Source organism: Gasterosteus aculeatus, chromosome 6, assembly GCF_964276395.1.
Source record: "Gasterosteus aculeatus chromosome 6, fGasAcu3.hap1.1, whole genome shotgun sequence".
Lineage (NCBI taxonomy): Eukaryota > Metazoa > Chordata > Actinopteri > Perciformes > Gasterosteidae > Gasterosteus > Gasterosteus aculeatus.
Genome location: NC_135693.1, coordinates 5656303 through 5670011, shown reverse-complemented (window position 1 = coordinate 5670011; position 13709 = coordinate 5656303). Strand labels below are relative to the sequence as shown.

General features: G+C 43.8%; 1 protein-coding gene across 1 annotated transcript in view; it reads left to right on the top strand.

The window, feature by feature from the left end:
- The window catches only part of LOC120820730 (gamma-aminobutyric acid receptor subunit pi), a 34617-nt gene extending 21580 nt beyond the window's left edge, over positions 1-13037 (top strand). The window contains exons 3-10 of the mRNA XM_040178842.2: positions 765-877; positions 2654-2721; positions 3206-3423; positions 5230-5312; positions 8326-8463; positions 8565-8717; positions 9227-9417; positions 9545-13037. Of these exons, the coding sequence (XP_040034776.2) occupies positions 765-877; positions 2654-2721; positions 3206-3423; positions 5230-5312; positions 8326-8463; positions 8565-8717; positions 9227-9417; positions 9545-9907 (1327 nt within the window). The 3' untranslated portion in view covers positions 9908-13037. The remainder of the gene's footprint in view (positions 1-764; positions 878-2653; positions 2722-3205; positions 3424-5229; positions 5313-8325; positions 8464-8564; positions 8718-9226; positions 9418-9544) is intronic.
- Positions 13038-13709: the final 672 nt, after the last annotated feature.

The following is a 13709-nucleotide window of genomic DNA, read 5'->3' as shown; positions in this document are numbered from 1 at the left end:
AACTACTAATGGTCTTGAATGAAATCCATTAACTCTTTCACGACAATTAAAGTGCCAAAACAAATTTTCACGAGGCCCCTGGTGAATCAAAACCTATATTGTCTCCACCTTCAGTGCAATGACTGACTTTTGGCATTCGATGAGTCAAATGAAAAGCATCACCACTCTGTATCACTGCACTCCTGTCGTAGTAGAAGGAGCCACTCATTTGACTAAGACAGCGCTACCAGTGGCAAAGTGGTGGTGGGGGTTGGGGGGCTTTGGGGGACCCCGGAACTGCTGCCAGCCATCGGGGATGAATGTTTTCTGCCTCTGCACATGGCCCAATCCGTCTTGCCTCTGCTCCTTCTTACATCATGTGACGTGCCCGGGGGCTTTCTCCACAGAGCAGGCATTTCCGTGTTTAGAGCCCAATTTACACACAAACAAACACACACACACACACACACATACAGCACTGGGGAAGGTGCAGCGATTGTTCCTTTCCCCGCTGCAATTGCCAGCAATGTAATCATCTTCCCACGTTGCAATGTGCTTTTTAAGGATAGCATTGAGGGACAAGCGAGAAAAGAAATATCTTGTGAAAGCGAATCATTTTTAAGGCGTAAGTGAATTACAAATATGGACGGAGAGAAGTGCTTTTGTTCGTGAAGAGCTGTCCGCCTCGTAAATGCACGAGGGGATGAGGAATGAAACATCGTTTTTGTCCTTTTGTTTTTTCCTTCACCTCCTCTCTGTCTCTCTCCGTTTGTCTTTGATCTCAGGTTGTTAGAAAATTCGATGCTCAACGCCGAAGTGAAGGAGGGAGATATTCTGCCTCCCACCATTCATAAGCTGATGAAAGGATACAACAAGTACCTCAGGCCTTTCTTCGACAGTAAGGAATCTGCACACACACGCAGCCACAGAAACAACACAGCACTCAAGTCACACAAAGTTTGTTTGGCAGGGAACAAAGTTTATCTATGATATTGTCCCATAATTCCTCGATGAAATGGTAATGAGGAAATACATGCAGAGGAAAACAAGCAAACTCTGGTACAACACGGTTAATGAGTGCCTCATATACTTCATATACTATTATGTATATAAATGAGAAAATGCCGATAGAGAAGCAGAGTACACCGCAGTGCTCCCAGAGGAACGATGTCAGTTCATCGTAAAATCCCTCGCCGCGTTATTGTTCCGGGCTCCGCGGAGACCTCCACAATGCGATTATGATTTGTTTACTCGCGTTTTCATCTTTAATAACACCTCAGACTTTACCAAAGCGAACGCCTTTCGGCATAACCTACCGTCCCCTTTCCTTGGAACATGAACTGGGCACACACTTGCATTGTACTATGAGAACTTCTGTTCTGATTGTATTCGTTCCCTTGAGAGAGAAAATAAATGCTCCAGTAGATGTGGGACAGCTGTAACGCGGTCGTCACTCGCCTGTCTCCTGCGCTTTGTGTTTTCGCGGCATTTTGAGCCACACACACAGTGCGAGGCCGAGTATTTTCAACATTTTGGTACCCGGGGCAGGTTTCACTGCTCATCACTGTCATCCTCTGGCCAGACAGCCTCCGGCGCAGCCAGCCGGTCTGCTCAGTGCAGACAGGTCCGCCCCCTTACTCAAAACTGAATCATTATTTCTCATGCTGAAGTAACCTTCACGGACTGGTTAATAAAACGCAGTCAACAGTGGGAGGAAGTGCAACGCTTTAGTTCCTCAAAAAATAGTCCTAGAATAACATTTTTGGCATTGTCATTCTGAAAAGTAAAGCCAATGTGGAAGTGCCTGAAGCTTGTATTCTCTCTACTGACCATTAGAGAGACCAAAGAGGCCCAAAAGGAAGTCTGATCGTATAAAAGTCTATGAGAAGACTTCTCGAGGTTTAATTACCTCACTGAACATCACACAGATGAGTTCATGGTCTCACTTTGTAGGTTCAAGTCAAAACAAAAGTGATGGTCCATTGTAGGGTTAAATAAAGCTGACTACAATTTAGGGCGGGGCTACCTTGTGATTGACAGGTATTTACATTGTCTGTGTTTTTGTTTTGCAACTTTAACACTTTCACAGGGTGTCTTCACTGCATGACTGCTAGCTGTCCCCTTTGTGGTCCCTTAAAATGTCTTATTCAGTATTTGGTTGTAATCCACCCTCTTTGGTTAATTCTGGTTGCAAAAAAACAAAACGGCGACGACCACGTGCTAAACCCGAAGCTTCAAAAGAGCAGCACACAATCCAATGGGTGACTTCACCGAGACTACGTCCACTTCTTATATACAGTCTTTACTTGACTAGTTCCCACTCTCACCATGGCTCTGTCCAAAGGGGACTCAAGCCAAACTGAGGTGTTTGATTGATTTGATTGATTCTTTCAAAATCGTTTGTACACATTCGATAAAACAAGGTGCAGGAAATTGGATTTTCTGCCTTTGGACGGGACACGGCGAGCTGTTTTCTACCACTCTCAGACTATTTGCTAAGCTTAATTATCGTAAGTGGAAGCCAACCAAGGCTTCATATTTTCAGCAGATCATTTTATGTCATCAGAAATTGTAAAATATTTTCATGTTAATTTTTTGATATTATTTTTAGATAAAAAAGAAGAAGAGAATAAATGACACGAGCAGCAGTTTCTTATCGGTTTGTTCTTTGTAGATGGACCCGTCACGGTGGGCATGAGCCTGGACATTGCCAGTATTGACACCATCTCAGAGATCAACATGGTAAGATCTTATTTTGGGCTTTTGTTTCAAGCTGCAAAGAGCTCAAATCTGTCCTTTTTCAATATTTTACAACACACTTTTATAATGAACTATTAACCTCTTTGCATATCCTGTATTGCTTTTATCGCCATAGTTAAACCTCACGTTGTATTAGAATAAAGCATGTTTGTCATTTTGCTTTCGACGTGTTTGCAGAGAGCCCGCTCCTCAAGGAATGGATGACACACAATATGTTCATAGTCCTCAAAACCATAACAGATTTTCTGAAGGATTACTGTTGCTCCAGCCACAGAGGGAGCTTAGGGACCTGAAGCCGTTAAAACCCAACAATGCAAGAAGAAAAGAAAAGCTGACTCAATAAAATGTGTGTTCACAGCAAAGAGATCTTTTTTTGGCCAAAGAAACATGACTTTTTTTTCAGCCTACTTTCAACACCCTTGTCAAAGCAGTCCATTAAGCTGTGTTGTGACCTCTAATCCCGCAGGACTACACCGCCACCATATTCCTCCGCCAGCGCTGGACGGACGAGCGCTTGGTGTTCGAGGGCAACAAGAGCCTGAGCCTGGACGGGCGGCTTGTGGAGCTGCTCTGGGTCCCCGACACCTTCATCGTCGACTCCAAGAAGTCCTTCCTCCACGACATCACCGTGGAGAACAGGCTGATACGCATCTTCCCCAACGGGACCGTCCTCTACGCGCTGAGGTGGGAGCTTCCATCCATGTTCAGGAACGTGCGATCTGTAGAACAGAAAAGAGCGGTGGGCCATCGAACGGCGCCTCCCGCTAGCGCCTCCCCACCGTTGATTGCTCTGAGTGCGAGGGCTGAGCGTGGGACGAGCCCCTTGCAAGCCTGCCATCTTCACTCTCTGATTTCCCGTCGCGTTAGGCAGAGAGGTTACAGATACAAAGATAGATGAGCCAACAAAAGAATTTATTTAGCTCTATCTATTTATTTATTTCTGCTCCCATAATCACACGCTTTAACCTCAGCCTGTTTATGAATGTAAGAGAGCTGTCCGTGGTGCTGATTCGACACTTTCCACCTCCTCCCCAACACTCTGTGCTTGTGCACGGATTCTAGCCATGTTGTTGTTGCACAATGGAAGAGACAAAATGAGCACATGGGAGTCATTCCCACTGGTTCTAATGGCATCTCTGTGCCCGTGGTAGGAGATGGAAATGCACGTGGGTGGCCTGTTAGTAGATTGGGTTGAGCCTGACAGTAAATCATCTCCAGACGCTGTACACATCAACCGGGCCCCTCACGACCTTTGATTCATGCTTTCATTTCTAACAAGTGGGTGACATTGTTATGTGCAGTTTGAAATGCGTTGATTTATGTTGTGTGTGAGCATGGGCCGGGGGGCTCCATACAGAGACATGCACAGCTTCCTGGCTTTTTAAAGCGTCACAGTCACAGAGAGTGGAACCCAGTCCAGAGATACTCAATATCAAAGACATGCTCAGTGTGGGGACGGCCGCCTGGGGGGAATTTAGGGGCTGTGAAAAGGGGACAGAGGCAATGAGAAATGCTGAGAAGCGTTGAGGACAAGACATCTGTGCTAAATGTTTCAGTGCTGTGCCAAGGAGGGGGGGGGCATGAGAAAGCACTGAGGCGACTGGAGCTGAAGGTTGAGCTTTCAGAATCCTTGTATCCTCCAGTCCAATTTGTGTCCCTGAGGAAACAGGAAAGCCACAAATCCTAAAGGGGACCTCCGTTTCTTTCCTTATATAAGTCAATGTGCTACAACTTATTGGGATGTAGAAGTTTAAAGAATATTAATGAGTTCAGAAAATTGGTGTCCCTTCCACACGTTGTGAATCATGGTCATACCTGACATTTATAAGAAATAGTTTAATCAGTGTTATTCTCAAGTGTGGAACATGTACTGGGGGTTATACTCAAACTACCCTCCCTAACCTGTGAATCAGAAACCCTCCAGAGATGATGTGTCATGGCTGCATCACGTCAATCACCAGAGCTGCGTGACCCTGTGCACCAGTAGATTCATCAAACACTTCCATGACTCATTACAATGAGGCCAGCAATACAACTATATGCAATATAATGGTGTCATAAAGAAAAGCACGAAGAGCAAAAAGAATAGAATGTGGATAAAATCCAAGTAAAACGCAGAACTCAACACTAAGCACTTCAAACTAAATCCTAAAACTAATAATTCTTAGACTTGAGATCAAAATGATATTGTGTGATGCTTTGTACATGTTGGCCCAGATTTACAGCATGACAGCAAGGTGAAGCCTTACAAATGATATCTGCTGTCACGAGCTAAAGCAGCCTCATTTCATTCCATAGACATTTATATAGATGGCTCTTCACAAAAGAACTTCAACCAGAGAGAGCAGGAAAATAATTCACAATTCTGCTGTGTGGTTTCTTTGATCAAAAGGTTGCAACTAATGTTCTACAGCTCAAAAGAAAAAAATTGAATGAAGCATATTTTTAAGTAAACACTTCTATACAGTAACTCTTATTTGTTTTGACTAGGATCACCACCACCGTGGCTTGCAACATGGATCTGACCAAGTATCCCATGGACAAGCAGACGTGCACGCTGCAACTGGAAAGCTGTAAGGACACTTCATACTTGATTCAGAGCATCCCGACTGTGCAGCTCCAGGCTGTGGCAGTGGGCGGGCGCCATGTTCAAATGAATCTGATCAAACGGATCGCTTTCACTCATCTTCTAAACTGCTGGTGTGTGTGAGAGAGAGCGCATGCTTACTGTGGATGTGAACAGCAGCGGGCCATTCCGGTCACAACGGAGTAGCGTGAGCAGTGTGCTGTGTGGCTTCTTCTGTCATTTATTTAAGAAACCTCAGACCAAGGTTTTTAAAATAAACATCCTTCTTCAAATTAACATTGATTCTTTTACGTGTTTGGTGGAGCGATTCCCCGCCCTGCGCTCCCACTTTGGCCTTTAGAAGCCTTCGTACTTGTTTATCTCTACGTGTATAACATGACATCTTTTTTTGGTGGGATGTCTGCAAATTACAGCACGTTATTTTTCAAAGGAATAGCTGGATGAGAACAGCCTGATCTGGTTAGGAACCAAACGCGTGTGCACATATTTATTAGTGCACACACCAGCTGCAGGGCGCCTGTGGTACCAACCATTCCAACTTTCTGCCTAGAATAAGTGTTTAATAAAATGTTGGATTTAATCCTTTAATGATCCAAATATGCTTTTTTTTATAGCAAATCTGTTTTTTTCCTAAAATTAAAGAAGCGATTTGTCTCATTCGTAAATGGTTTTAAGTGGAAATGCGCTCGCATTATGTTTATAATTAAAGCAAATTGCAATTAGGATCAAGCAACATTGATGGAATCAATTTTTTGGGGGCTGTTCAAGGAATGGAAGGAAGACCCCCACTCCGTCCCTCCCCGTCCATCTTCATCTTTCATCAGCCTCATGTGCCGTATTCTCATAGCAGCTCAGTGCTGTTAAATGACAGCTAAGCTAGGTCTGATACCCGCCAGAAGCCCACCAGGACCTCAGCGCCAAACATTTAACGGCGGATCCACTCCCACTGAGCGGAGAAAAAGACATCTGGAGGTTAGGGTTAGGTAACTGAGAGGATGATGATGGGTCCTTCCTCCGCTGCTTCAATGAGCTAAATATCTGCATCTCTCTCGCTCATCACTGCTGTTTGTTTCTCTCCCTCTCTCTCCTGCACATCCACCTCTCTCTTTGCTCTGTCCCTTCATGAAGATGCATTTAAAGGGTTCATTTTCCTTTTGATGCCGTGCCAGGAGTGGATCCTCCGCACAGAGGGGGGGGGGGGTCCTTGGGAAGGGGTGCAGGGTGTTTAGATCAGGATTGCGGTGAAATATTTAGTGCCTTCTGACGGCAGCATAAGAAGCCAACTACTGTAGTCGAAGTCCTTTATGTCTGACATGTTCTTTTGTTTTATGCGGCAAAAGGAAATGTCGAACTTCCCCCCCTCCCTCTAGATCCCATTCACATCCGTAATTTTTACCGTAACGTCAGGGCTTCAAGTCAGGAGAATAACAACTGCTTCAATGAGAATGTGCAGGACCTCTCGGCTGATAAGTCACCAGTGTCCTTCATTAGGGCCCTTTGCTCACAGCACCACGACTCCCCATCGACCAATGAAACGTGACTCCATGTAATAAGTATTTCCCGTAGAACACATTGTGAGAGGTGAGTTATTCCAGCTCCTGCTTACATTTCTTATTCTCTTGCTCCCTCTGCAGATAAGTGAGAAAAATACACCGTAGAGGTTGTGAATCACACCTTCTCGCCTCCGTCCTCAGCAAATATAAATCAAGATCCGTGTAGAGAAACATCTCCATTTTGCATGCCGGCTCATTCAAAGATTTATTTGGGTTATCAGGGCTCTCGAGGGCCCAGTGAAATATGGATGATTAGTCTGTTCAAGTGAACGTGAACACTGCAAATGCATTTCCATTAGCCAATTCCTGTTTTCAAAGTCTGCGTGTCAAGCTGTGTTAAAGCGGAGACCGTTCTGTTCCCACGGTGACGACAGCTTCCTACGAGAAAGATTAACGGTGTACTTTAAAGTGTCGCGTTGTTTTAACGACCAACATGCGGTTATGTAGCAAGGGTGGAGAGCGTAGTCTTCTCAAGGCTAACCTGAGATGTTAAGAGGGACACTACAGGTGAGCAGATGGTGATCTTCTCTCCGCTGGTCTGGTCTGAAGGATATGAAAGGAAAATGCCCCAACATCTCAAAATTGATCAAAGCATAAAAAGCAGGATTTTGCCTGCAGTGTCTCCCCCAATAAACGTTCTGCGGTTTCCACATTGTCCTTTAGTTTTTGCCGAATGGTCTCGTGCTGAGAAGAAGCACTTGAGGGAATTTACCCCCCAGTACGAGTTGCAATCCCAAATAATTTAGCCGTGAGACGACCAGACTTTAGCGTAGCTGGAGTCGTTAACATTCACAGCTGTTCCCTCAATTGCTGCTCCGGGGTTTAGCAAAAACTTTTAATGCTGTTTCTACATCATCATCATCACTATAATTTGTAGCAGCTTTCTAAGCTAATGTGGCCGTTGTGTTTCCACCCGCAGAAACTGCTGCAGGAGAAGTAGATGTATTTGTTCTGCCGAATGTTTGACGCTGACACGGTGTCATGCATACGGTTTTCATAGTGAATGTGTCAGCGAACAGCCTTCATAGAGCAACATTAGCAATCACTCAGATATTCACTGTCCTTTTAGCGAGCCTGTTGGACTCTAATGGGACACATCTGTCTCTTTAGCCTCTTAAATAAAACATTTTTTTGAAATAACACACTGAATGGGTATGTGATGGGTGGTTGGGGAGGGCACGTTTGATACAGGTAGAGGATATACTTGTTTTTTCGAATATTCATCTTTTGATTTGATTAACGTGATCAAGTTTTATTTGGGTAAAGTTTGAATATATAGATGAACACGGTTGCTGATTGACGGTCCCACTCTTGCCTTTCTTGCTGCTCCTTTTCAGATATTCCATCATTAATTATGTCAACTTTTAATGTACATTATTGTAACATATTGATGGATGCAGCTTTTTCCATTGTGAAAATGCAACTCCCGTCTCTTCTCTCCTACAGGGGGTTACAACATCAACGATGTCATGTTCTACTGGACCCGGGGGAACGAGTCGGTCAGCGGTTTAGACACTCTGCAGCTGGCCCAGTACACGGTGGAGGACCACTACACGTCCGTCTCCGAGGCCGTATATGAAACCGGTACCGAGCTGCCCTCAGGCTGTAGTAATGTGTAAACAGCAGCCTGCCAAGTTGTTTTCTGTCATTAACCACCGACTGACTTCTGCCCCTCTTCTCAAAAGGCAATTACCCGAAGCTGGTCTTCCACTTTGAGCTGAGGAGGAGCATTCTGTACTTCATCCTGGAGACCTACGTCCCCTCCAGCCTGTTAGTTGTCCTCTCGTGGGTTTCCTTCTGGATTTCCCTGTCCTCCGTCCCAGCTCGTATCTGTATAGGTACGATTGAAAGCATTTTGGAATCTCGTTTCCCGGGCGATTGTTATCCATTCTTACAACGTACCAAACTGCATGCAGATGCTGTGTGTCACTGTTGGGACTGTGTACTGTGGACACAGATAGTCCTGCCCACCTTTAGAGAGCACAGATATGGCTTTGGATTTGTGTTTTCAAGGGCTGATGGTTGAAGAGAGCATCTGTGACACTGTTGTCATGTAGTGGCGACATCCGAAAAAAGATGTTTGCATTGAATCAAATCCACCTTTATACTGCGAAAGGGCCTCCGGGGCCACGAAGTTCTAGAAACAAAGAGAACTGCAGCACCTCCCACTTCATGGCACCTCGGATATAAAGGGCTTGATTAGTCGAGGCGGACTCGTCTTGTGTTTTCACTATTTAATGGGGTTCCTCAGTGAATTCTCAATTTGGGATTACCTCCTTTTTTAATAATCTGTCATGTAAAAAAAAAAAAACCATTGCCCACTTTGTGTCTTCGTTCTTTCATCCAGGGGTGACCACAGTGCTGACCATGACCACTCTGATGATGGGAGCCCGGACGTCTCTGCCCAATGCCAACTGCTTCATTAAAGCCATTGACGTTTACCTGGGCATCTGCTTCAGCTTCATCTTCGGAGCGCTCATTGAGTACGCCGTGGCCCACTTCTGCAGCCTTTCTCACCTCGACGCGCACATGCTGATGGTGAGTCCCCCCCCTCCCCCTCCCCCACCCTGGATTGTTAAGTGGTGACATTGTCTTCAAAAAATGCTGCTCATCGTCGACCGCCATGTCATCACGCGCTCTTTTCACGCCCCTTGTTGTCTTGCAGTACGGCCACCACATGCACGACCTAGACGACGAAATGAACGGCATCATCACCACCATCTCCAATCACAACAGGGCCAAGAGACGCAAGGAGGCCGCTGCGGCCGCGGCCGCGCCCCCGGCGCCGGCCTCCTTAGAACTCGTCCCGTCCAGCCCCTCGGGCAGCGAGCCCAAGCCAGAGGCGTCGCCCCCGAAGCGCACCCACTGGTGCCTCACCGCTCTGGCCACCGTCCGCAAAGTGCTCCGCGCCTTGTACTGCTGTCGGGTGGAGAACCCCCACCACATAGACAACTACTCCAGAGTCACCTTCCCCCTCTCGTTTGTCATGGTCAACCTGCTGTACTGGACTTATTATCTGTACTTCTAGCATTCGCCCGAGTGCAGCGCGTGTCTCCGAGAGAGCGGGGAGATGGAGAGGGTGGGAAGACGAGGAGTGTATTTTACTGTATTTATGTACAGTAAGCGTTATTTTGGTGTGTTTTGAGAGTGTACATTTCTCCATTTGGATTCATGAGAAAAGAATTCCAAATGGGGAAAGTGATGCCTGAGATTACAGCTCCTTTTTAAAAAAGATTGTGTATTTGCTGGTAAATAATGGCCCTGTCAGACACGGACTGGGTGAAATTTTATCAACGCTGATACACTACGATACGAAATGAACATCGCTTAAAGAAACCGATCGGCCAGTTTGCCTCTTTGTTGCGTCTTCGCTTTTGTGATTTCTTTTCCGTGCAAGACGGTGCTGTCAGACACGCAGAGGATGGAGCTGTAATTTAAGGCGTCATGACGGACCGAGAGCCAATTCCCCCTTTGATTCTTTGTTGTGATGGAATGATTATTGACACTTTATGACTTGATCTTCCGTTCCTGCCTGCAGGAACATTTGAGGGATATAGCAAACATAATGGATGGGAGAAGAAGGATGAACGAGAGAGACGAGTGAGCTGAAAAATAAGAGAGTGTGTTAAAAAACAATGAAGCAGGGAGGTTCTGCTCCCAGCTGAAATCTGTGGTATTTATAATTCACTGAGCAGTTTGCTTGCATTTATTTTTCCATAGACACTATAAATGCAGTGGCCTTTGATCCCTTCATTCGTATTCTGGAAATCCGGCCCCCCTGAACAGTATCATGGCGCCATCATGGCCATTTTACAAACCGGTCCCACCGGAAGTCACGACATGGAAATAAAAAACATACCATAAATATGACATCATGTCATTAAAAATCACGTGATTAAATATAGTTAAATATACAGATAACAAACTGTGAACTAATTTTTCCAATTATTGTTTTAACATTTCTTCACCTAGTTTTATTTCGGAAGGTGAATTTTTGGGAAAGGGATATTTTCCCCATTTAGACTTTATATTTTGGATTTTCAAAACAATAAGTATCTCTTAACACGGCTTAATTACAGCTATTGTTTCCAAAATTTGAGGAGTTAGCTCTATGTAGCTTGAGTAGAAACTGTGCTAATGTTGTTTTAAATTGACCGACTATTAACCGCAAATGAACAGTGCAAAGATATAGAAGCTAACCTTGTTTTTTATTTTCTTTAACAAGGTTTTTATGCTGCCCAGTTAATTAGCCAGCGAGCGTATCTGGTAAGCCGTGATTATTTACTCAGCAGTAACATGTTAGCTAGTGGGCTAAATCCGATTGACCTCGGCAGTGTTATTTTTCTAACAATGTTCCTCACGGAAAGACGCAACAAAATGTCCGTATTTATTTTTAATTCTAAGTGAGATCATTTTTGCATAATTCTATTATTTATTTATTATTTAATTATTGACCTTTTGGGATTTTATCATGCTGTATATATGTATTCAATGTTGAACACTTTGTGTCTCAATAGTGGACAGGTGAAATGCCACATTGTTAATAGGTTAACAGGTACCACGTATTAGAAATATACGTGTGCAGCGCTGTGGCGGGCGGCCGGTGGAGTTTCTCACTGTGCTTTTGTAAAACATAAAGCAGCAGTCTAAGTCTAAGATGTGTTGGCCGTTGTAGAGTGATTTGAATTTGAATGAAATTGCCAGCATATTTCAACGGGATGTCATCATCTGTGCATTACCCATATTGAAAAATAAGCCGTGGATATGATTGGGCTGTCACTTGTCTCCTCAGCTTTTGCTGACACATTATTTCAGTTGAGGACACACCTCAAGATCTGAGCCAAAGAGTCAAAGATCACAATCTGATTTGTTTTCCTTGAAATTTTAAATGCATTTTTTAAAAGTTATTATATATATATTTTTGTTTTGTTTTGTTTTGTTGATGGGATATTTTGGAAACAGCATGCAATCAAAGGACAAAATCTGAATCAAAATAAGCTTCATTGGCGAGGTATGCGAAATGGAATTCGACAATAAAGCTGATTCTGAAATGAATATGACACTTTACATTTGAGACAGAAAACGGGATTCAGTTTTAACAACATTAACGAGATGCATGTTTATGTATTGCTGTATTCAATATTACTATGACATACAGGTACATGCAGACACTCACTGCATTTCATTTTCAAGAAATACCATTCCACACGTATTCAATGTAAGCTAAATTGGTAAAAATCGATTTATATTCCATTGCCTTTTAAACGTACCATTTTTTGAAAATGTTATCGAGTTACAAATGGTTTGGGTTGCTCTCCTTGCTTTGCAAAAATAGAAAAGTAGGATTTACTTTGGTTTCTGTTTTTCCCGCATGGTTATCAAGTGCAACTTTTGTTTACTCTGCTTTGCTCAATTATGTTTAAGTTTAATGTGATGGAGGAGAGTAGAATTCCAAATTGGCCAGCTGGGGCTTTTAAAAAGATTTGATCTGTAGTTGCTAAAGATAAACCTTGAATTGGGGGTCTCCAGAGGTGCAGGATGGTCAAACTTCTGTTGTGTTATTTGAGTTTTAAGGAAAACGACAAGCTATGGAAATCAGTGGGCACTGACCCTTTGAAAGGTTTTAGTGTTAAAATAAAGACTGCCTGGCTTTACACAGCACTTCTTCCCAGGGGAGCGACTAATGCCAATATGAAGCCAAAGAACTACAAGTTCAACGCCATAGAACGTCCTGTTCACTCAGGCAATGAAGTTGATCCACACACAAAGCTCAAGAGCATCAGTTGTCTCATGGCCACCCGGTCGCAACTACAATGCCAGCGCTGTTTTGGATGTGATAACGCATGACAGAAAACAGAAACGTTATGTGCAACATGGCCAGGACATAATGTGGAGCAACTGTGGGCAACAGAAAAGATGGCTTCCATACAAACTGCCCTGTCTTCCCCTATTGTGGTAACTGTCTAATAATGCCTCAAGGTGACCGACCTCACAGAACCCGGGACATGTGATATGTGAAATGTATTTATATACAGTACCATCCTAATATATGCATCAGTTTTGCTTGACCTGTTGTAAATAAATACTAACACTCTGCATGTTTATTAGGTGTACACATATGAATGATAGCAATAAAAGAGGTGTGACGTGTGTACTGATTTATGCCTCTGTGACATTAGTTTGTATCATCTTTTGACAAAGCTGGTTGCAAAATAAAATCGGCTAACTGTCCCAACATTTGAAGGAGAAGTGCATTAAGCGGTGACGCAGCCATAGCCTGGGTTCAACATGATGGGGCGGCGGTGTCCCAGTGGGGGTGGTGAAGAGTTTCAGTCTGCAGAATGATCTGAGATCCTCACACCTGCACATAATTCAAAAGAAGCAAAGGTTTTGCACGATCTTTAGGTAAGTGATGTAATGAACTAGCTGCATTTGTACTTATTTAAACTTAAAGAAAAACGCCTCTGATTGCATACAGGCCATGTTAACGTCTCCTTTCATCAAATGCAAACAAAGCAATAGTAAACAATAGCCCGCTTACATGAACCGGAGTTACCCTGGTACACACGCTGCACACAATTATTATAAGCTAAACAAAAGTCAACATCACAAGCAACGTAGTTTTCTTTGGATGAACCATAATTGTAAAGACCAGACAGCTTAACACTGTAACGTCGGGTCATTACTTTTGTTGGTGAAATTGAAAAGAGGAGTAGAAATACTGGTGCTCCACGGCCTCATTATCCTCCTGCTGTTAATCCAGATAATCATCTCATTCAGGAATCCCTTTAAGAAAACATCATCATCAGTGAGACGCAGCACATATTAAA